The following is a 25,514-nucleotide window of genomic DNA, read 5'->3' as shown; positions in this document are numbered from 1 at the left end:
AAAACCTAAAGTATTATCTCCCTGCTCAGGAATATACCACTGCTAAGATTCTGTTAAATTTCTGTGTGGTTTTTACTGCAGCCGAGAGTGTGGTTTGGAGGTTTAGACAGAATTCTGGCTCTGCAAGCTGTCTGAGCTTGTGCAGATTACTTAAGCTCCCTAAGCCTCATTTTTCCTGCCCAGGGACTTGCTGAGGCTGAAGGAGTAAATAAACCAGGAGTATGGGGGAGCCCCTAAGCTTCATTTTTCCTGCCCAGGGACTTGCTGAGGCTGAAAGACTAAATCAACCAGGAATATGGGGGAGCACCTGGGTGGCTCAGCAGTTGAGCGTCTCTGCCTTTGGCTCCAGGCATGATCCCAGGGTCCTGGCGTCCAGTTCCACATCAGGCTCCTTGTAGGGAACCTACTTCTCCCTCTGCCTGTGTCTCTGCCTCTCTCTAGGTGTCTCTCATGAAAAAAAAATAAAATATTTAAAGAAATAAAATAAATAAATAAACCGGGAACATGTTCCTCACACTATTTTTCTACAGCATCATTTTTAATGGCTCTATAACATTCTGTTACGTGACTATTTCCTAAATTATTTGCCAAATCCTGTGACTGGGTCAGTTGTTTTATACATCTAATACTACTAGAGAGTGACTTCTTATAAATAACTTCTGGTTTTCCTTTTGTTTCCTATGTATTATTCAGAGGAGAGTTTCATTCATCTAATTCACACCAAACACACTGAGCACACAGACTGTGGTGGACAATGAGAAAAAAGAGACAGAGCGAGTGGCGCATCCTACCCTTAGAGCTGAGCTAGTGGGGAGCACACGAGGGGTGCTGGGCCGGGAAACAGGACATCTGGATCACAGCTCCCTCCTAGGAACTGTGGCACTTGGGCAAATGACCTAATCTCTCTTTTCTTATAATAAAATGAGTATAATTTTAGAAGCCCCCTCCAAGGGTTTTTATGAACAAACTAAATTAATAAATGTAAATTGCTTTAAAAAATGCCTGCCACAGCAGTATTCACAACAGCCAAAAAGTAGAAACAACTGAAATGTCCATTAGCTGATGAATGGAAAGACAAATGTGGTATATCCCAGGCCTCAAACTAAAATAACATTGTATGTCAACTATACTTCCATAATAAAATTTTTTAAATCTTACTCAGCTATGGCAGTGAAACTATTCTATATGACACTGTAGTAGTGGATATGTGTTACCATACTTTTGTCAAAACCCACAGAGTAGGGACACCTGGGTGGCTCAATGGTTGAGCCTCTGCCTTTGGCTTGGGTCATGAACCCAGAGTCCTGGGATTGAGTCCTACATTAGGCTCCCCATAGGGAGCCTGCTTCTTCCTCTACCTATGTCTCTGCCTCTCTCTGTGTGTCTCTTATGAGTAAATAAATAAAATCTTAAAAAAAAAAAAACAACCACAGGATATTCAAAACCAAGACTGAACCCTAATATAAGCTGTGGACTTAGTAACAAAGCATCAATACCAGCCCCACAACTGTGACAACATTTCACACTAAGGCAAGATGGTAATAATACAGGAAATTGGAGGGTGAGGCTAAGGACGGTATGTTGGAAGTCTGTGCCTTCTGTTCATTTTCTCTGGAAACTAAAACTGCACATAAAAATAAAGTCTATTAATTAAAAAAAAAAAAACTGTTCAGAAGGGACTTGGGAAAAAAGCGGCATAGCCATACAATGGAACATTATCCAGTCATAGAAAAGAATAAAATACCAACGCATGCTACAACATGATGAACCTTGCAAACATTACACTCAGTGAAAGAAGCCAGACAAAAAAAGGCCACATACTGTATGATCCCATTTATATGGAATGTCCAGAAGAGGCAAATCTATAGAGATAGAAAGCAGATTAGTGGTGGCCAGGGACTGGAGGGAGGGAGAAATGAGGAGTGACTGCTAACAAGTACAGAGTTTCCATTTGGGATCATGGAAAAGTTCTGGAACATGATAATGGTAATGTCTGTATAATACTGTAAATGGAATTGTATTTTAAAATGGTTAATGTCAACTATACTCCAATAAAAGAAAGTCAATTTTAAAACAATTTTTAATTTAATCAAATTACTTCAATTTAAAAAATTAAATTAAAAATGGTTAAAATGGTCAATTTTATGTTATGTATATTTTACCACAGTTAAAAAAAAATGGCACCTGGAACATAAAAAGCACACAAAGGGACGTCTGGGTGGCTCAGAGGTTAAGCGTCTGCCTCCTGCCCAGGGCATGATCCTGGAGTCCCGAGATCAAGTCCTGCGTGGAGCCTGAATAAATAAATAAAATCTTTGAATCAATAAATAAAATATTTTTTTAAATGATATTAAAAAGCACTCAAAAATTTTATTTTTCATCCTCATTCTCATTATGGGGGGGGTCTCAGTTTTCCTATTTCTTCTTTTTTTCTTTTTTTCCTTTTTTTTTTTTTTTTTGGTTTTCCTATTTCTAAAGTGAAAGGGAACGATGACCTCTGAAATTGACCCTAGTTTCGAGATTCTACCATCTAGTTTAGATGAATCTGCCTCGTGAGGGAGATCTCTCTTTGGTGCATATCCATCCATCTCCTTGCTTCGCCCTCCTCCGGTGGGAGGAAGGCTGGGCACCCTTCTTCTGCAGGCTCATTCTGAAGTTGCCCTCACCTCTTCTGCAAACCCCTTCAAACACCTGAACACCCTGGTGGCTCAGTGGTTGAGCGCCTCCCTTCGGGCCAGGGTGTGATCCTGGGGTCCTGGGATCGAGTCCCACATCTCCCTGCATGGAGCCTGCTTCTCCCTCTGCCTGTGTCTCTGCCTGTTTCTCTTTGTCTCTCATGAATAAATAAATAAAATCCTTAAAAAAACTGACAGATCTCTGCCTGCCAGTGACCCTGAAGAGGCGAGCAATGCCACACCCAGGATGGGGTGCAGCAATACAGACATGAGGGGTCGCTCAAGTGGACACGCGCCAGCCGTCACCGCAGGCCCCGGAATTCCTGACCAGTGAGCGCACACCTTCCAGAAGGGCAGTGCACACCCTCCCAGGCACACCCTTGCTCTCAAAACTCCCAAGCACTTACAAATCCATTCTTGCAGCTCTCTAAAACTCCCCATTTTTAATCAGTTGACGTGTCTTGCAGGCGAGCAAGCCTCGCATTCAGCCCTTCACTTAACAAAGTCATGCCCGTGAACTGCAAGAGACCCTGTTCTGCACCGCTTCCCCTCCGCTTGGCAGCTCCCAGCTCTCGGCTGCTTCACACCTCTCCCTTTCCTCCCACGGCCCCGAAGCTTTCTTTCCAGCCTGACCTCGTCCTCGTCCTTCCAATCGTTCGGATTTCCGGTACTTGCTTCTTTCTCACTGTCATTTCCAGGTGACCCCCGACAACCTCCCACTTTGGCCCTGTCTTTGTTCTTTTTATAAAACCTTCCCTCCACTTCATAAATCTGCATCCTCTAAAATATCTTGCAGTGCTCTCCTTTTCATTGTCAGGTGTGTATTTATTTTTAATTTCCTCCTCCAACCTCAGACATCCTGAAAGAAGGACGATTGGTTCTGGGCCTTTCAACCTTGTCTTGCCTGGTTATCAGATCCACTTCAAATTCCCAAATCTTTTCATATTGTAAAGTTGCTGGGAGGGCGAGGAGGGGTGTGCCTGAGTGGCTCAGTTGGCTAAGGCTCTGACTCTTGATTTCCACTCAGGTCATGATCTCAGGATTGTGAGATGGAACCGCGCAATGGGCTCCACACTCAGTGTGGAGTCTGCTTGAGATTCTCTCTCTCCATCTCCCTCTGCCCCCACCCCTCTCCTCACTCTCTTAAAAAAAAAGAAAAGAAAAGTTGCTGGGACCCTCTCTGCCACTCCAGTGCACGTACACACACACACAATCACATACTCATATGCATTTGCACATACAACACACACATCCCACACTCCCCTGTGTCCTTCTTATATTCAAGACCAGGAGGTGGCAAACAATTGCCCTCAAGGCAAATCCAGACCACCACCTGATTTCTGTAAATAAAGTTATATTGTCACACGGTCACACCCATTCATTCACATATTGTCTATGGATGACTTTATTGTACAGACTTTGGTAGCTGCAATGGACACCTTATACCCCATAAAGCCTGAGACATTTATTATTTGGACCTTTATAGATTCCTGTTGTAGACAACTGAGATATTTCATCCTTTATTTACAAACTCTTAGTTGACAGCATGCGTTGCCAGATACTGCATTTCAAATCCCCCAAACCCATTTCAAACTCCCTGCTCCCCACTCTATAGTCTCACTAAAACATTCCCTAAGGGTACCACTGGCTGGCTTCCTGACTCTTGCTCTGTATGTAGAAGAAAACTGTATCTCTGAAAATGTTTTCCAATTGTGAGTTATTATTATTGATCAATTGTCATTTTATTCCTTATCACTTAGTGTGTATTTAGTCCACAACTTCTCATTTCGGTGGTTTTATTTATTTCTATCCAAGTGACAGGATGTTAAGTTATTTGTAAGAAGAAAACAGCCCCTCTCTAGCTCACTTCCAGCTCAAACAAACACTACATCTTTTCTCTTTGGACATAGGTTAGCTTCTTGGAAACAAACCAAATTGTTCAGCCCTCGGTGGAGTCTAACTAGAAAAGTAGTGTGTGAGCTCCAGGCCTCTTGCAGACCTCAATTTGAGCTCGATCTGCCACCAACCTTTGAATATGATCTGCCCTTAGCAGATACTAAAGGTGCCTTTAAATCAAGTCAGCCTACCAGCAAGCCACAGCATCAAAGAAAAATGATCACTAGGTACTCAGGGCATATCATGAAAACCGTCTGAACCTCTCCTGTTCCTTGCTTTGCTCCATCTCCTGGACTCCTTATAGGCCTCCTAGCTTCTAACGTCTTCTGCTTCTGCTCTATGTCTAAGTCTTTTTGGACTTGATCAAATTCAGGTTCCTTATTTTGATTCTGTGAACCCCATCCACTCAATCTCCAGAAAGTTTCCTAGTAGATGTTTTATTTTGGCTAATCCTCTTAACCAGGTCAATTGTAGCCTAGACCCCATTCAGTACCAATGCTTAGCTCCCACCCTATTAAAAAAAAAAAAAAAAAAAAAAAAACACCAGCAAAATGGTATATAAAAATAAATCAGACAGTCCTTATACTGAAATCTGGACTTTGTCCATTTCCCCGTTGTATGATGGCAGGAGGTCAAGGCACCTCTCCGGGACTCAGTTTCTTTTCCAGACTGTGTAGATATTATTAGCTATTTTGTAGAATTATGGTAAGGATTGGAATGTTACTTGCAGAAGTAAGCTACTTCCATAAAAGGAGCTTTGCATTAGAATGCACTGTGAACCTCATCATCTGTGCCCCTAAAGCCAAGGAAAAGTAAAATTCCAATAAATTATGGTGATAACTTCAGTAAAGAAAGAGAAGACACTCTTCTCTTTCTACATTTTTATCTCCAGCTAAGATTTATTTTTTTTTCCAGCTAAGATTTAAAATCTTCTTCTTCCCATGTCTCTTACTTTGTCCCCACATACCTGACTCCCATGGCCCCCGTAATCTCATCTGCTGTTGAGCAACAGTCCAGACTGTGCGCCTCCTTCTTACAGAATTCACACAAAAGTGTTCCATGGTTTACCCAGAGTCCTGTCCCTGAAGTCCCACATGGCAAGCAATCATCTCAGGCTCAGCAATTCTGTAGCATGAAAATGACTACACCACATCCACCATTTCTAGGAAGTTTCCACTGACAAATGATAAAGAAATGAAAATACATGAAGATTTGGCTAGAAGGAGGTTTATCACCTCCTTATTTACAATGGCAAAAGAAGAGAAGTAAAAGTGAAACCAAAACTGAAAGCTAAAATATAAATGTCCAATTAAAAGAAATTAGTAATTTGGGGTGCCTGGCTGGCTCAGGTGATAGAGCATGCAACTCTTGACCTGGGGGTTGTGAGTTCAAGCCCTAGGTGGGGTACAGAAATTACTTAAAAAAATAAAATTTAAAAAAAAGGAAATTAGTAATTAAATATGTAATCACAACAGAGTACCACATATCAATTGTAAATTACATTTTGGAAAATCTTTGATGCTCTGTAAAGATGCCCTAATAACTTAAGTTTAAAAAACAAGTTTAGTGTTTCCAGGTCAGCATGTAAAGAGCTAAGAAGTTGCCACTCCACTCTAAAAACAAGAAAAAAGCTGAGCAAACTGACAAATCAACAATTCCCCTTAGACTCAGCAGAAAGGTAAAGTCACAGGGAAAACTGTTGCCCTCAGAATCAAAGAGACAGAGAGGCAGATACAGTGGGTTATGACTCATGTGAACATTACCCCACAAGCAAACAATTCCATAGGAGCCACTGCCAGGATAGAAAAACCCAAACAGTGATGGAGGAATTGATGGAGACTCAGTGTGGACAACCCCAATAGTTCAAAACTCCAAGAGGACCCAGTCATTGGAGGCCCTCCCAGTTTTATGACTGTTACCTCCAGGAGCTCTCCTAGGTCTTCACAGTGACTATCAGAAAAAGATCCCCTCCTGGTTATGGATTAGAGAGGAGAGAAGGAAACATTTTTGAGATACACCAGAACGCTCCATTCTTCTTAACAAGGCCTGACTCCCGGAAAACCTATTTTACCAGAGCCTAATCTGCTATCAGAGCCTAACCGACCTGAGGGAAAGGGGGAAATACTCAATGCTGCACATCTGGCCTTCCACACAAGTGCAGGAAAATACCTAACTACATGCATGCTGTCAGATCTGATATTTCTAAATGTCAGAAGAGATATTTAGGAAAAAAATGATTGATTTGCTAGCTACAGGTCCATCAAGCTTTCCACATAGGAGAAGGGAAACACACATCTCCATCCCCATCCAGATATCTATTCCCATCTAAGGGGTTGCAGAGGAAGAATGAGAAGCATGGTGAAGCTCACAGTCCAAGAGCACAGGCTTGCCAAAAGACTGAGACCTAACCATAGGGCTACAGAGTGCTTCCCCTTCACCTACAACTTTATTTTTTTTTAAGATTTTATTTTTTTATTTTTTCATAGAGACAGAGAGAGAGAGGCAGAGACACAGGCAGAGGGAGAAGCAGACACCATACAGAGAGCCTGACGTGGGACTCGAACCAGGGTCTCCAGGATCATGCCCTGGGCTGCAGGCGGCGCTAAACCGCTGAGCCACCGGGGCTGCCCTACAACTTTATTACTACAGTAGTAAAAGTCTATTTATTGGAGTTTCTATTACCAAGTACATTATATCCACCTTTCAAGAAAATATGAGAAAGTATACTAAAAGGCAAAAAAGACAGTTTTAAGAGACTTAACAAACATCAAGACCAGAGTCAGATATAGCAGAAATGCTGGAATGATCAGATGAGAGATTTAGAAAAAAAAAAAAAAATGATTGATTTGCTTCAATGAGGGGTACCTGAGTAGCTTGGTGGTTTAAGCATCTACCTTCAGCTCAGGTCATGATCTCCAGTCCTGAGATCTAGTCCCATGCCAGGCTCCCTGCTTAGCAAGGAATCTGCTTCCCCCTCTGCCTCTACCCCAGCTCATGCTTGCTCTTTCTCTCTCAAATAAATAAATAAAATCTTTTTTAAAAAATTGCTTCAATGGAAAAAGGAGATGACACTCAAGACCAGATGAATAATGTAAGAAGAGAGATGGAAATTTTAGCAAAGAATTGTTAAAAATACTAGAAATCAAAAACATTGTAATAGAAATAATGCCTTGGATGGGCTGATTAGTAGTCTAGACACAGGTGAAGAAGGAATTTCTGAATTGGAATATAATAATGGAAACTTTCAAAACTGAGCAAAAAAAAAAAAAGAATGAAAAAAATAGAACACAATCTCAAAGAACTGCAAGACAACTACAAAAAGTCTAACGCACATGTAAGTGGACTACCAGAAGGAGAAAAGGCAATAAAAGCAATATTTAAAGCAATAATAACTGAGTTTCCCCTAAATTAATGTCACATACCATACATCACAGAAGTTCAAGGAATGTCAAGGTCAAGGAACATCAAGCACTCCCACCAAAAAACTACACCTAGACTATCATATTCATATTTCAGATAATCAGAGATAAAGACAGAATCTTGAAAGATGACAAAGGAAGAAAAACAAACACCTTACCTATAGAGAGGCAAAGATAAACGTTACATCTGATTTCTTCTCAGAAACCACAGAAGCAAGAAGAGAATAGACTGAAATATTTAAAGTGTTGAGAGAAAAAAAAAAAAAAACAATGTACAATTCTGACCTGGCAAAATATCCTTCAAAAGTGAAAGAGAATCATGAAAAGACACTCAATATTACTAATCATCAAGGAAATGCAAATCCAAACTACAGTGAGATATCACTTATACCTGTTAGAATGGCTAGAATCAAAAAGAAAGAACAAGCATTGGTGAAGATGTGGAGAAAAAGGAATCTTTATGCGCTGTTGGCAGAATGTAAATTGGTGCAGCCAACCAACACTGGTGGAAAACATACTGAAAGACAACATGGAAGTTACTCAAAAAATTAAAAATAGAAATACCAGATGATCCAGGAATTCCACTAATGCTTATTTACCCAAAGAAAACAAAACACTAATTTGAAAAGATATATGCACCCCTATGTTAATTGCAGCACTATTTACAATAGCCAAGCTATGGATGCAACCCATGTCCATCTATAGATGAATGAATAAGGAAGATGTGATATATATACAGAATATTATCCAGCCACAAAAAAGAATGAGATCTTGCCACTTGCATCAGCATGGAGGGACCTAGGGGATGTAATGCTAGTGAAATATGTCAGAGAAAAATAAATGCCATATGATTTCACTTACATGTGGAATCTAAAAAAACAAGTGAACAAAGAAACAAACAGAAAGCAGAAACAGATCCATAAATACAGAAAAAAATGAGGATGCCAGAGAGGAAAGGCATCAGAGATGGGGCAAAATGAGTGAGGAGGAGTGAGAGACATAGGCTTCCAGTTATGGAATGAATAAATCATGCAGATAAAACGTACAGTATAGGGAATACAGTCAGTGGTACTGTAATAGTGCTAGATAGTGACAGATGGTAGCTATACTTTTGGTGAGCATAGCGTAACACGTAGTCTTGTGGAATCACTTTGTTGTACCCTTGAAACTGATATAATATTGTATGTCAACTATAAAAACTTTCTCAGACAAATAAAACTTAAGGGAATTTGTTGGCAGTACATCTGCCTTGCAAAAAATGTTAAAAGAAGTTCTTCAGAGAGAAGAAAAATGATATGAGTCAGAAACTTGAATGTACATTAAAAAAGAAAGCACTGGAGAAGGAACAAGTGAATATAAAAACTTAAATTTTTCTTATTTTTAATTGATCTACCAGGTAACAGTTTGTTCAAAATAATAATAGCTACAAGGCATTCAATTATATATGTTTATATATGCTTAGGCATAAACAAAATGAAAAACAGCAATAACACAAAGGACAGGGCAGGGAAGAATTGGGACTATTTTGTTATTATATGGTACTTGACTACTCAAAAGTAGTAGAGTGTTATTTGAAGGCGCCTTGGATTAGTCATAAATATAAATGCATATTGCAAACTCTAGGACAACCACTAGAAAAAATAAAGAAGTATAACTGATATGCTAAGAAAGGAGAAAAAATGGAATCATATAAAATGCTCATTTAAACCCACAAACGGGGATCCCTGGGTGGCTCAGCGGTATGGTGCCATCTTCAGCCCAGGGCGTGATCCCGGAGTCCCAGGATGGAGTCCCGAATTGGGCTCCCTGCATGGAGCCTACTTCTCCCTCAGCCTGTGTCTCAGCCTCTCTCTCTCCCTTTCTCTCTCTGTGTCTCTCATGAATAAATAAAATAAAATAAAATTTAAAAAAAATTAAAAATTAAAAAACCACAAAAGGTAGAAAAGAAAGGAGGACAAAATAAGAAGAAGAGGGGATCCCTGGGTGGCGCAGTGGTTTGGCGCCTGCCTTTGGCCCAGGGCGCGATCCTGGAGACCCGGGATCGAATCCCACGTCGGGCTCCCAGTGCATGGAGCTTGCTTCTCCCTCTGCCTGTGTCTCTGCCTCTCTCTCTCTCTCTCTGTGACTATCATAAATAAATAAAAAAAAAATTAGAACAATCCTTTTAAAAAAAATAAGAAGAAGAGAAAGGAACAGATAGAAAACATAAGCAAATACAGTCAATATGAGTCCAACTGTATTAATAATCACTTTGAATGTCAACAGTCTATATGCACAAATTAGAAGACAGAGATGGTCAGAGTGAATCAAAAACACAGGCCCATGGGTGGCTCCATCAGTGAAGTGTCAGACTCTTGGTTTCAGCTCAGGTCATGATCTCAGGGTCCTGGGATCAAGCCCCACATTGGGGTCCATCTCAGCAGGGAGTCAGCTTGAGACTCTCACTCTCCCTCTCCCTCTGCCTCTTTCCTCTGTCTCTCTGTCTCTCTCTCTCTCTCTCTAAAATAATAAATAAATATTTTGAAAACACACACACATACAACCCCACTATACACTGTCTACAAGAAACCAACTTTAAATATAAGAACACACATGAGGTACCTGGGTAGCTCAGTCTGCCTTTGACTCAGGTCATGATTTCAGGGTCCTGGGATTGAGCCCTCCATCAGGCTCCCTGCTCAATGGGGAGTCGGCTTCTCCCTCTCCTTCTGCCCCTCCTCACACCACTCATGCTCTCTCTCTCAAATAAATAAATAAGATACTTTTAAAAAGAAAGAAAGAAAATATAAAAATATATATGAACCAAAAGTAAATGGGTAGAAAAAAAACATACTGTGCTAACATTAGTCAAAAGAAAACAGGAATAGTTACATTAATTTCACCCAGAGTAGACTTCAAAGTAGGAAAGTTACGGGACGGTGGTTCATTGGTTGAGCGTCTGCCTTCAGCTCAGGACGTGATTCTGGAGTCCCGGCATCAAATCCCACATTGGGGTCCCTGCATGGAGCCTGCTTCTGCCTCTGCCTATGTCTCTGCCTCTCTTCTCTCTGTGTGTCTCTCATGAATAAATAAAATCTTTTAAAAAGATGAAAAAAACAACAACAACAAAAAACAAAGTAGGTATCAAATGGACATTACTATAATTATAAAAGGGTAAGTTCTCCAAGAAGTCATAATAATTCCTAACACATATGCACCTACAAAAAGAGCATCAAAGTATGTGAGGAAAAACTAACAGAACTACAAGGAGAAACAGATGAATCCACTAGTATATTTGGAGACTTTTACCTTTATGGAAAATGGACAGATCCAGCAGACAGAAAATCAATAAGGGCATAGTTGAACTCAATATCACTATAAATTAGCTAGATATAACTTATATACACAGACTACTTCAACTAACAACAGGTGAACACACATTCTTCTTAAGCTCACGTAGAACATCCACCAAGACAGACACATTCTGAACTATAAAACACATCTTAACAAATTTAAAAGAAATCATATAATGTCTACTCTCACACAATAGAATTAAACCACAAGTCAGTAACAAAAATATAGCAGGAAAATCACAAAATACTTGATTAAACAACACCTTTCAAATAACACATGGGGCATTGAAGAAATCTCAAAAGAAATTCTGGGCTAAATAAAAGTGAAATACAGCATAACAAAATTTGTGGGATGCAATTAAAGCAGAACTTAAGAGGAAATCTATAACATTGAATGCATATAATAAAAAAGAAAAAAAGACTTAACATCGATAATCTAAGCTTCCATCTTAGGAAACTAGAAAAAAAATTAGATTCAGAGCTAATAGAAGAAGAGAAAGAATAAAAGAACATAAATCAATAACATTGAAAAAAGAAATCAATAAAGGAAATTAACTAAATCAAAAGCTATTTCTTTGAAAAGATCAGTAAAACTGATAAGCATCTAGCCAGGATAACTAGGAAAAAAGAGAGAAAACCCAAATTATATTAGAAATGAAAGTGGGGACATTACTACAGATCCCATTGACATTAAAAGGATAACAAAGAATATTATGAAAAAATATCTACACCCACAAATTTGATAATCTAGACAAAATGGACTATTTCCCTGAAAGACACAATCTAGTATAACTCACACAAGAAGAAATAGTCCGTATAGGTCTATATCTATTAAAGAAATTGAATCAATAATTAATTAACTTCTTAAACAGCGGTAGGCTCAGATGGGTTCACTATTGAACTCTGCCAAACATCTGAAGAAATTAAGCCAATTCTCTATAATCTCTTCCAGCAAAAGGAAGCAAAGGGAATACTTAACCAATTCTAGGAGGACACCACTACTCTAATACCAAAACCAGATAGACATTGTAAGAAAAGAAAATGAGACACGAACATCTCTCATGAACACAGATGCAAAATTTCTTAACAAAATATCAGCAGATGAAATACAACAATGTATAGAAAGAATTATATTCATGACCAGGTGGGATTTACCCAAGGTACACAAAGCTGGTACAATACTGGAAAATTAATGTAATCTATCATATCACCACTTGGGTAGTAGAGTCGGTGAAGCCTCAGACTCTTGGTTTCAGCTCAGGTCGTGATCTCCAGATCATGGTATCAAGCCCCATGGAAGGCTCCGCATTCAGCGGGGAGTCAGCTTGACACTCTCTCCCTCTCCTTCTGCCTCTCCTGCCCCTGCTCATGCATGCTCTCTCTTAAAATAAATAAATAAATCTTTTTTTAAAAGATTTTATTTATTTATTCATGAGAGAGGGAGGCAGAGACACAGGCAGAGGGAGAAGCAGTCTCCATGCAGGGAGCCTGATGTGGGACTCGATCCTGGAACTCCGGAATCATGCCCTGAGCCAAAGGCAGTCACTCAACCGCTGAGCCACCCAGGCATCCCATAAATAAATCTTAAAAAAAAAAAAACACCCTACAGCTTACATCATACTTAACGATGAGAAACTCGAAAGAATTGGACACCACTCAACTTCAAGACTTACTATGAACCTACACTAATCAAGACAATATGGTATTAGGGGTGCCTGACTGACCAGCCAGAGTCAGTCAGAAGAGCATGCAACTCAGGGCACCCGGGTGGCTTACTCAGTTAAGCATTTGACTCTTGATTTTGGTTCAGGTCATGATCTCAGGGTCATGAAAGCAAGACCCACGTCTAGCTCCATGATAAGCATGGATTCGATGTGAGATTCTCTCACTCCCTCTCCTTTTGCCCTCTCCCCACTCAGGTGCTCTCTAAATCAATCAATCAATCAATCAATTAAAAAAAATTTTTTAAAGAAGAGCATGTGACTCTCAATCTTGGGGTTATGAGTTTGAGCCTCACATTGGACATGGAGACTACCAAATAAATAAATAAAAAATAAGACAATGTGATAATGGCAAAAGAAAAGACAAGCAGATTAATGATCAGAAAAGAGAGCATAGAAATAGATCCATATAAATACAGACAATTGATCTTTGACAAAAGAGCAAAAGCAATAGAATGGGACAGATGTAGTAGTCTTTTTCAACAAATAGTGCTGGAACAATTCAACATCCATATACAATAAAAGAATGTAGATACAGACTTTGAACCCTTCACAAAAATTAACTCAAAATGGATCACAGATCTAAATGTAAAATGCAAAACCATAAAACTCCTAGAAGATAAGACAGAAGAAAAGCCAGATGACCTTGGGTATAGCAATGACTTACAACACCAGTGGCATAACTCATGAAAGAAATTATGGATAAGCTGAACTTTATTAAAACTAAAAACTTTGTTTTACAAAAAAAAAAAAGTCAACAGAATGAGAGGACAAACCACAGACCAAAAGAAAATATTTGCAAGAGACACACGTGATATAGAATTGCTATCCAAAATGTACAAAGAACTCTTAAAACTCAACAATAAGAAAATGAATAACCCTATTAAAAAATGAGCCAAAAACCTGAACAGACACACCTCACTGAAGAAGATACACAGATGGCAAGTAGCATATGAATGTGTATGTATGTCATTTGCATTTGTCAAAATTCACAGAATGTGGGGCGCCTGGGTGGCTCAGTGGTTGAAAGCCTGCCTTTAGCTCAGGGCATGATCCTGGAAGACCTGAATCCAGTCCGCATCAGGCTCCCTGCAGGGAGCTGCTTCCTCCCTCTGCCTGTGTCTCTGCCTCTCTCTCTGTCTCTCATGAGTATGTAAATAAAATCTTTAAAAAAATCCACAGAATGTGTAACACCAAGAGTAAGCCCTAATGTATGACCTGTGGGTGATAAAGATATGTCAGTGAGGGTTTCTCAAGTATAACAAATGACCACTCAGGTGGAAGACGTGGATAGGAGAGGAAACTATAAAAGTGTGGGGGCAGGAGAAATAAGGGAAATCTCTGTACTTTCCACTCATTTTTGTTCTGAACCCAAAACTGCTTTCAGAAATAAAGTCGATGAAAATGTATTAAAGTAGTAAAAAGTAGGGATCCCTGGGTGGCGCAGCGGTTTGGCGCCTGCCTTTGGCCCAGGGCGCGATCCTGGAGACCCGGGATCAAATCCCACATTGGGCTCCCGGTGCATGGAGCCTGCTTCTCCCTCTGCCTGTGTCTCTGCCTCTCTCTCTCTCTCTCTCTGACTATCATAAATAAATAAAAATTAAAAAAAAATTTAAAGTAGTAAAAAGTAGTTTTAATAACACCGTATATTTCCACTTTTATTTTGGAATGAAAAATACATTGTCATATCCACAGAAATGGGAAGAATACACCATTGAACTGATGGTGATTTTCTATGGGAGACTATAGGGAAATGTAGTTTATGTTTTCCTGTTATCTGTGCTTCATGTCTGTTTCTTGAAAATTAGTTTTTTATTGTGTGCCTACATAGACAGTGCTTATTAAGTATTTTTTGAATAAATGAGAGAAAAAATAGAGGTTAAAGGGAAATGTGACCTTCGTTATCCACACACTGGCCCAAACCCACATATATAAGAGGATATACTGAGCACTACCCAACACTTGGTCTGTAGCCTTAGAGCAAGTCTTCGACAGTTTTGAACTTTCTCTTAGAAACTGGACCATGAAAAAAAAAAAGGAAAGAAAGAAACTGGATCATGAAAGAGTATATATCAGGGCGCCTGGGTGGCTCAGTTGGTTAAGCATCTGACTTTCAATTTTGTCTCAGGTCATTATCTCAGGGTCATGAGATTAGACCCAGATCAGGTTCCACACTCAATGGGGAGTGTGCTTGCAATTCTCTCTCCTTTTTTTTTAAGATTTTATTTATTGGGGATCCCTGGGTGGCTCAGCAGTTTAGTGCCTGCCTTCGGCCCAGGGCGTGAACCTGGAGTCCCAGGATTGAGTCCCGCATCTGACTCCCTGAATGGAGGAGCTTCTCCCTCTGCCTGTGTCTCTGTCTCTCTCTGTTTCATTCATTCATAAATAAATAAATATATAAAATCTTTTTTAAGAAAAGAGCATATATTGCTGAAGAACTCAAACAGTGAATTCATTAATGACTATAATATCAGAACCACTGACTCTTAATGGTTGGATCTAAAGATTATGGACTTACCATCACTTACTTGATTGGGTAGGCAAGAAAAGCCACTAAGATACAAGGATTCATAATTGTATACATAATATTTTACTTTGTACTTCTTTCATATTGTAAAATGTTTCATAAGATATTAATATAGTTGACTGTTGAACAACACGGGTTTGAACTTTACTGGTCCATTTATGTGGATTTCTTTAATAAATAGCAGTGCAGTACTCTATCCCTTACACTTTTCACTTCTCTCCCTTACACTTTTCTTAATAACATTTTCTTTCTCTAGCTTACTTTATCATAAGAATACAATACATAATACATATAACACAACAAAATATGTGTTCAGTGACTTTACATTACCAGTAAGGCTTCTGATCAACAGTAGGCTATGAGTAGTTAAGGTTCAGGGGAGTCAGGCAGCCCCAGTGGCCCAGCGGTTTAGTGCCGCCTTCAGCCAGGGGTGTGATCCTGGGGACCCGGGATTGAGTCCCACGTCAGGCTCCCTGCATGGAGCCTGCTTCTCCCTCTGCCTGTGTCTCTGCCTCTGTGTGTGTGTGTGTGTGTGTGTGTGTGTGTGTCTCATGAATAAATAAATAAAATATTTTAAAAAATTTTTTTAAATTAAAAAAAAAGGTTCGGGGGGGGTCAAGATTTATACATGGTGTTTTGACTGCACGGAGTTGGCACCGTAACCCTTGTGTTTTTCAAGGGTCAACTGTACATAAGTTGTGCATTTAATTTATATATATGTGCATGTGTGTACCTACACACAGAGAGATAAGGCTCAAAGAACTTTTGCATAGAGGTGCACAATCAAAAAAGCTTATAGACCGTGATTGTGGTGACCACTGGTCCATCCCCTTCATTTTATTTTCCTTTAAGATTTTATTTATTTATTCATGAGAGAGAGAGAGAGAGGCAGAGACACAGGCAGAGAGAGAGAAGCAGGCTCCATGCCAGAAGCCTGATGCGGGTCTCAATCCCAGGACTCCAGGATCATACCCTGGGCCAAAGGCAGGTGCTAAACTACTGAGCCACCCAGGGATCCCCTATCCCCTTCATTTTAGAAAGGAGGAAGCTTGGGGCACCTGGGTGGCTCAGTCAGTTGAGCATCTGCCTTTGCAGCTGAGGTCATGATCTCAGAGTCCTAGGATCAAGCCCCATGTCACACACCCTGCTCATCGGGAGCCTGCTTCTCCCTCTACCTCTCCCCTTCCCCTTGCTCATGCTCTCTCTATCTCCAATGAATAAATGAAATCTTTAGAAAGAGAGAAGAAAGAAAGAAAGAAAGAAAGAAAGAAAGAAAGAAAGAAAGAAAGGGAGGGAGGGAGGAAGAAAGAAGAAAGAAAAGAAAGAAAGAAAGAAAGAAAGAAAGAAAGAAAGAGGAAAGGAAAATGAAAAGAAAGAAAAGAAAAGAAAAAAGAGAAAAGCTCAGGCTGAGAAAGAAGGGGGGGTAACTTGCCAAAGTTGTACAGCTGGTTAAAAAGGTTGGGTTTCCAAGCTGAGCCTGCTAGGGCTTTATCCTGTTGGTTAAGTTTTTGTTTGTGGCTTTGTTTACTGTTTGCCTCATCTCCTTGCTTTTTGGATAGAGAACTGTTTTCTGAATGCCACATAAGGCCAGGTTAAGAGTACAGATCAATTTTAACATTCTATTTTCCTAGAAGTCTCAGTTCTTACAAAGTGCTTACTCGCCTAAACGGACTTCGGCGTCTTCTCAAAAACCGAGGGCTGAGCAGCCAGTCACAGCCTGCGTGCTCCGCAGCCAGACTGCCTATTGCTAGCAAGCTTTATCCGCTGCCTCCCAGGACCATTATCTGCAGGAATAATGCCCAGCGGAAATTAATCGTGAAGAGAATCAGCTATAGACATCACTGACAGAAAAGCATCCCGGACAGTCCCCTGGCCCTGAGTCATTACTTACAAGAGCCGTCAGCAAAACCCTGTCTCCGCGGACCATTACTTTGAGGGAACACTGCCAATCGCAGCATTACTTGGAAGGCACTTTTTTTTTTTTTATGTTCCTCAAATGCCTACCCTCAAACTAAACCAAAGTTCTGAAAGGTTTCAGACATTTCCAAGTTTGAGTAAGTAAAAATAGTCCCGGATTCGAGTGTGGCCTGGGGGCCAGGTAAGCAAGGGCCTTTTCCTCCAGCCTAAGCCCAACTTTCTTTGCCAGAGCAGCTTTGTAGAACTCACGTACTCTCCAGGAACTCTGACGATTTAGAGAATTCTATTTCTTCCCTCATGCAGGATAGGGAAAACTTCAATTTTGCTGGATCGGTTCTGTAAACTTTTCACCCAGGACCAAAAAAAAAAAAAAAAGCACATGACAAATGATAAAAAGGTAAGCACCACATGTCACTTGTTTCAAATGCTCTCCTCCTCCACCCAGAACCTCTACTGACTGCACAAAGGAAACATCTTGCACAAAAGTGGCCCATGTGGGAAGCAGGGAACTAGAAATGCCCCATGGCTCCCAAAAGGGAGTTTAGGATATAGGATAGACCTATATAATCATAATGCCATTACTCTGTTTTCACTGGATGACAGAGTCTCTGCAGTATCATTTGCTCTTGGCAGACCATATATCATATACCATCATCATTCTTCTCCCGTTAGTAATTTCTTCACTGCAAGAAAAACTCTGGAAACCATCTTAAGAAATGGTGAAAAATAGTTCCTTTTCTTTTAAAATTGCTTTTTTTCTTATGCACTTACTGTCAAAAGTGATAAACAAAACGTTGTGTGAGCCAGCCATGGAGGATTTTGGCAGTATAAGTGCCTATCATAAGGAAAATCGAGCTGCATAATTTAACAAGGTGTTTAGAGGTAGGTCCAGAACCACAATATAAATACCCAATCACACTTCAAACTTGGCACTTGGCACTCAAAGTAAAATTCAGAGGCTTTTTTTTACTTTTATTCTGCCACAAACTTTTGTTGTGAAATTTCTTCGTAATTTATTCATTTAATTAACTAAACTCATTCCCTTAAGGGGGGGGGGTTAGCCAGTAGGGATGCCATAGACAAAGCATATTGTGAGTTTATCGAGACGTTCTTTAAAAATCTTTTAATAACCTTGCAATTAACTTGGAAAAATAAGGATTTTGCAGCAACTGTTTTCATAGGCTGAGCAACTGTTCTCCAGGTGTCCTGAATAATGGGCTAGCGGCAAAGATGGAGGAAGGCTCTAGAGGTATGGCAGAAAGCTCTGTCCTTGCCCTGCATGACAGTAACACGTCAGGAGCAGACACAATGGTCAGGTTCACTGAATTAAAATAAACCAGTAGCCTCCTTGTCTGGAAAGAGGGACTCAGAACTCAGAAAAATGGACTCTGGACTCAGAAAATCAGTTTGAACTCTGGCTCCCTATGTTTTACCCATGTGATTTGGGGCTAAACACTTAAGAGTCTTCCAGTTTCAATTTCCTTATCTGTAAAATCATGTTCTGTGATATATCAGGTACATAGAAAGTGTTCAAAAAGGGTACTTATTATCAAATCTGCCGATAGTTCAAAGCTGGGGATAGGGATGCTATATCATAGAATTAAGGTTCAAAATTATGACAGAAAGATGGGCAAAGGTGGTGATAAATATTATAGAAAGAATAAAAATAAAATTCCCTAGTTAAAGGTTTTGGGTTTCTTTGTTTGTTGGTTAGTTTTAAGGTCAGTTGTACCAGTATAGAATGGAGACATACTGGCTTATTAGTTAGCAGCCTATGTGAAAAACTTTCTGAATGCTTAAATGACAGAGAATGTACTATGCAGACAATAGCAGGACATGGATACTGAATTATTAGGTGTAATCTCATACTACGGAAGCATATGTTGTCTATAAATCATTGATTTGATCTATAGACAAAACAATGAATTTGATTTATAGACAACCTAATTATTATCTATAATACAATACATTTTGTCAAAGCCATATCCCATCTGGAGCACTGTGTTCAGTTCTAGGCACTGTATTTTTTGAAAGAATACTTATAAAATATAGCATCACCTGAAAAAAAAATCAGAAGGATGAAAGACTTATTACATATGGGAAGGCTAAAGAAACTAGCAACGATAAGGCTAGTGAGAATAAAGAGAATGTTAGGGAGATTGCCCTCAAACATACAAAGGGCAGTAAAAATCAAAGAGGAATAGTAATTAATATGTATCGAGTACTTCTTATGTACAAAGTAGTCACTGTTTTGTTTTTTAATATTTTATTTATTTATTCATGAGAGACACACAAGACAGGCAGAGACACAGGCAGAGGGAGAGAAGCAAGCTCCCTACAGGAAGCCCGATGTGGGACTTGATCCCAGGTCTCCAGCATCACACCCTGAGCCAAAGGCAGATGCTCAACCGCTGAGCCACCCAGGCGTCTGGCAAAGTAGTCACTGTTACCCACACTTGCAGATGAGAAAGTAGGGGCACAGGGGCAGAGTGAGATGCTTACAGTCACATAATTTGGGTGGACCCATCCCCGCAGTCCCGCCCCAAATGGAGAAGAGATATTAAAGCTATATTCCAAATATTTCTAATCTCATCTAACAGGATCACTTTAAGACTGCGCCCTCCTCGTTCTTTTGAAGTTGGACACGGATTACTGATTCGCTCTGGCCAGTGAAATGTGCATATAAGTCATGTTTGCGACTTCAGCGTGGGAGTTCAAGAGTCTGTGAGCAACTCACCACATGTTCTTCCCAGCATGAGTGCATCGACATGAAACTTCCATCAGTCTATCAGCCTAGGTCCCGGAGGGGGAAATGATGAACACAGCCACCCTGCTGACCCTTACTGGACAGTAGCAGGAGCAAGAAATAAATTGTTGTTTGGTGAAGCCACTGAGATGTGGGGAGTGCTTGTTACTGTGGCAATACCCACCCTTTTCTGACAGATAAACAAACCCACACGCTTAAGTCATTAAAATACCTCAGAATTTTTTTAAAAAACTTTATTCTTATATTTTAAAAGGTCAGAACTAAGAATAGTTTATAGAAACTAAAAGTAGGCAGATTTGGGCTTAATTCAATTTTTTTTTAAAGTGAAGTTTTCCAAAGTTGCTTCATGAGGTAGCATGCTCCCTGAAAATGTGGTATTTATTTATTTATTTTAAAATATTTTATTTTATTCATTCATGAGACACACACAGAGAGAGAGAGAGAGAGAGAGAGAGAGAGAGAGAGGCAGAGACACAGGCAGAGGGAGAAGCAGGCTCCATGCAGGGGGCCCGACGTGGGACTCGATCCCAGGTCTCCAGGATGACACCTTGGGCCAAAGGTGGCGTTATAAACCGCTGAGCCACCCCGGATGCCCGAAAATGTGGTATTTAAAAGAGTGGCCAGAAGGGACATCTGTCTGGCCCAGTTTCTCTTGTTTCTCTTGATCTCAGGGTCATGAGTTCAAGCCTCACGATGGGCCTAGAGTTTACTTTAAAAATATTTTTTTTAAATATACAAAAAATAAATAGAGGCTAGATAGTTATTGTGGATCTACGTAGCAAAAAAAATATGGCTTAATGAAGGAGGTTTAATGTACCAAACATTTATGGAGCACCTCCAATGTGCCAGGCATTTCTGCTACAGCGATAAACCCAAACACCCAATCCCTACCCTCAAGGAAATAGCCATTAAGTACAGAAGTAGATAAGGTCTGCTGACTCTTCTAGCAGCGTGATTCAACCAAATTAGAGATAATAACATGGCCTGCATGAAGCTGACAGTAAGCCCGAACTTACAAATAACCACGTAGCACAAGAAATCCTGCTGATGCTTAAGTTGTAGCATTATTTTTCAATTAGCAGCCAAAAGTACAGGGTTTGCAAAAGGAAGGAAAACGAGAGAATTTCTGGGTTTACAGGAGGAACATTTTCCCTTTCTCTAGTTACCATTCTTAAATCCTGCAAACCAGGCATATTATCTGGCTTACATCAGGGGTGTTCCAGCAAAGGGAATAGCACTGACTCACAGCAATTGTTACCGACCTTTTCCATCACTTCTCCCACCCCTTAGGGTCAGGAAGGGAAGGAACATTTCAATCCCCATCAGCTAAGACCCGAAGAGAGGCAATAATCTTCCTGTAACACCATTCTTAAGTTTAGAAATCAGCCACAGCTTTTCCAAAATATCAGAAGTTTCTCGTGAAAGGGTTATTTGAGCAGAGCCTAGAGGAATCCCACATTCTAAGGATGATATGAAAATCACACACTTGGGTGATTCCAAGGGACATGGACATTGTTTCCCAAGGGCACTCTTTTTCCCCTAGTGGTATTAAAGCTTTGTTTGTTTTTTCAAACTTTCGAAAAGCAAGCAGTGCAGAGATATGCTTTCCTTTGAGGGGCTCGCTGCATTTGAATGGAAAACCTTGCAAATCTCGGTTAAGCATTAACCGTAATTGCTCTGGGGCAGACATTTCCATTTTGGGTTATTATTCATATCAGTATTTGCACAGAATACTATCCGTGGATGGATTTTGCTGCCGTTATCTACACAAGAGTGACGTATCTGATTACTATTGTTCCCCAACTCAAAAGCATCAGTTTGAACTTTGAATACTCCAGCCCTGCCCAGAGCCTGAATTTTCTGAACGGTGGTTCTGATTTTCTACGAAATAAACAAATAGATGAGAGCAAGCTGGATCTCAAGGCCGTATCTCCAGTCGGTTCAAAGTGGCATGAGTTTCTCAAAAATACGCACACAGAAGAAACTGGCTTTGGCACATGTAGGAGCGGCAGAGACTCTGCAGCTTGTGCTAAGTTTAAAGTGCACCCTTAGTACTCTGGCCCGTTTTCAAAAAATAAGCGATAGTCTCCCAGAGACAGCTGGATCCCTGTGCAGCACCCAGTCTTGCAGCAGCAAGCTACGTACACAAATGTACACGTTACCAACACAGATGTGAAATGTCCATCCAGGACAGGAGAGAGGCATTCAGACTGGGCTGTTTAGTCTAGTGGCTCCACACCCAAAAGTTTCAGGGACACAGAGGATGTTGGAAGAGTGAGAGGGGAGACCGCCCGTCCCGTGTGTTCATCCGGGGCCTATGGAGTTTGTCCTCTGCCCTGGTGACCCGGGTTGAGATTTAATCTAGGGCCAACGTGGGGCGAAACCCATTGTGCTGGCGGCTACCCGGGCGGAGAGGAGGGCTGGGCATCAGCAAGCCTTCCGGGCCGTGCGGGCCGACACACCCACCCAGACCCGCAGGCCCAGGGGTGCGGCAGGGAGGCGCGGGCCGGGGGCGGGGGGGAGGCGCGGGGGGCGCGCCCCGGTCCCGCGCGCACCGGGATGCTGCTCCCGGGGACCCGCGCGACTCCGGGTCCCCGCTCGCAGGTCGCGCGGTACGCTCGGAGAGGATGCTCTCCTTCTCCTCCTCCTCCTCCTCCTCCTCCTCCTCCTCCTCCTCCTCCTCCTCCTCCTCCTCCTCCTCCTGCCGGGCCCCCGCCCCCCGGGCGAAGTGAGCGGGAGAAAAGTTGTGCCGGGGTCCGGGGACGCGGGCAGGGGCGGCCGGCCCCGGGCCCCCCTACCTGGTCCTTGGGGCCGAGGTTCTGCAGCACCTCCTTGCCCGTGGCGCTCCGGATCTCCACCCCGGCGGGCGCGGCGGGCGCGGCGGGCGCGGGCTCCCTGGCGTCCTCGCGGCCCTGGCCCTGGCCCTGGCCCTGGCCCTGGCCCCGGCGCGGGCTGTCGGCCTCGAGCCCCGGCCGGGTCCCCGCGCCCCGGCCGCCGCCCTGGCTGCTCCGGGGGGTCTTCGCGCCCCGCTGCCCCACGCTCAGCGCATCGAAATCCAGCGTCTTGCTCTCGAAGGCGCCCTCCACGCTGCAGAACATGCCGCCGTACTTCTGCCGCGGGACCTGGTCCGTGGTGCCGGGCCGGGCCAGGTACACGGGCAGATCGTCCTCGTGGGCGCTGTCCCAGCCCCTCCGGCCCGAGGCCATGGCTCGGCGCGCGGCGGCCCCGCGGCTCGGCTCCCCCGCAGGCGGAAAGGGCAGCCGCCGGCAGCGTGCGCGGAGCCACAGTGACTGGGGCGGGGGGAGGCGCCTGAGCGTTCGCGCCAGAGGCGGCAGTGCAGCTCCGGTTCCTGCCGGGCCGCCGCCAGCCAGCCGCGCGCTCCGCCGGGGACCTGCCGCCGCCCCCGGCGCGCCCCCGACCCCAGCGCCGCCCCCGGGTCGCGCCCGGCCGCCCTGCCCCAGCGCTAGCCCCCGCTCGCCGAGGACCCCGGGGCCGCACGCGCACACGCGCCCTGGCCCTCGCCCCCTCGCGGACTGGCGAGGTCGCCTCCCCCGCGCAGGCCTGTCCGCGCCCTGGGACCCGCCACTCCGGGTGGCTCTGGCGCGCGGAACACCACTCGCACGCACACGCACAAGGCTTTGGCCGACTTGGTCCTACACTTGGCTTACCCGTAATCCCAGGTTTGCCTCACCCTCCTCTTAGGACGGTCTCACAGCGGTCCCCAGTTGCAGCGCGTGCCTCACGCACCCGCACCCGCACCCGCACCCGCCGGCGAGGGACTCCTGAACGGTTGAAAGAGCCCCTCTCACTCCGCTGACAGTGACAAAAGCCCGTCATCGACCCACAGGCAAATCGACGCTTCAACTATTCTCACCTCATGTTTAGGACCCCAGATGGTGCTTTCTGCCCCAGAATTTGCCTCGCAATTACTGTGCGTGTCACAGACACGCACACACGTCCCTAGACTGTAAAACACCACCGATACCCCATCACACAACAAACCCGAGGCTAACACCTCACACACGCGCTCGAGCTCAGCTTTGCCTCCATCGGAACCCTCCACGGGGCTCACACATGAGCTAGGATCTACCTCAAAAATACACACCCTTCGGCCCGCCGTGTTACCTCGGTTCCACACAGAAGTTACTTACGCGGATGCCAGCTCTCACGGCTCACTCTCCTCCCGGTGTCCACCCACATACACCCCAAACCACACTTTGCCAGTAAGCACAGAGCTGGCGATCGGCAGAGCTGGCATGGCCTCTGCACACACAGCCGACGTCCGGAACTCTCGGTGCCCACATTAGACTAGGCCTCCTTTCGGAAATTCACTCATTAAATTCCTTAATTTATTCTTTTTAAAGATTTTTATGTATGTATTCATGAGAGACACAGAGAGAGGCAGAGACCCAGGCAGAGGGAGAAGCAGGCTCCATGCAGGGAGCCCAATGTGGGACTCGATCCCAGGACCCCAAGATCACCCCTGGGCCAAAGGCAGGTGCTCAAACACTCAGCCACCCAGGCGACTCCTTAATTTATTCATCCAACGTGAACTGAATATGCCCACTATGCTCTTCACAAGATACCGGAGTGACAGTGTTAAAACAAGGCAGATGGGGGCCCACCCTCAGCTAGAGTGTAGTCCGCAGCCACCCACCCAAGTAGCACAATCATTCACTGTTCCGCGTGACATACTAAACTTCCTCTTGTGAACCTCCCCACTACATCATAAGCTTCATGATGTCAGAGCTCTGGGTCTGTTTAGTTTGCCACTAAATATCTTGAGCCCAGGGACACCTGGGTGGCTCCGTGGTTGAGCATCTGCCTTTAGCTCAGGTGGTGACCCTGGGGTCCTGGGATGGAGTCCCACATCCGGCTCCCCATAGGGAGCCTGCTTTTCCCTCTGCCTGGGTCTCTGCCTCTCTCTGTGTGTGCCTCATGAATAAATAAACAAAATCTTTAAAATAAAAGAAAACTTTATTTAAAAAAATATCTTAAATCCAGAACATCTGCAGGCACATATGAAGAACTCCAGAAATCCTTTTGGAATACATGGGTAATGATGATAATAATAGCGACAGCAACAACAGGGAGCATTCGTGGAGCTGTTGCTGTGTGCCAGTCACTACTATAATTGTGTCACACGCAGGGAATCAATGCTAATAAGCATATGGCAGGCTTCTTTGTGCACGCACCATCTTTGAAGGCATCTGCAATCTGATCAACTGAAACTCACAAGTCCAATTTTGGAGAGGAACCA

The 25,514-nt window shown here is 42.9% G+C and overlaps 1 protein-coding gene across 1 annotated transcript in view; it reads right to left on the bottom strand.

The window, feature by feature from the left end:
* The window catches only part of DPYSL3 (dihydropyrimidinase like 3), a 115,127-nt gene extending 91,537 nt beyond the window's left edge, over window positions 1–23,590 (bottom strand). The window contains exon 1 of the mRNA XM_055332880.1: window positions 23,053–23,590. Coding sequence (XP_055188855.1) covers window positions 23,053–23,460 — 408 coding nt within the window. The 5' untranslated portion in view covers window positions 23,461–23,590. The remainder of the gene's footprint in view (window positions 1–23,052) is intronic.
* Between the last annotated feature and the right edge of the window lie 1,924 nt (window positions 23,591–25,514).

Source organism: Nyctereutes procyonoides, unplaced genomic scaffold, assembly GCF_905146905.1.
Source record: "Nyctereutes procyonoides isolate TBG_1078 unplaced genomic scaffold, NYPRO_anot_genome, whole genome shotgun sequence".
Classification (NCBI taxonomy): domain Eukaryota; kingdom Metazoa; phylum Chordata; class Mammalia; order Carnivora; family Canidae; genus Nyctereutes; species Nyctereutes procyonoides.
This window is presented reverse-complemented; position numbering and strand designations above follow the sequence as displayed.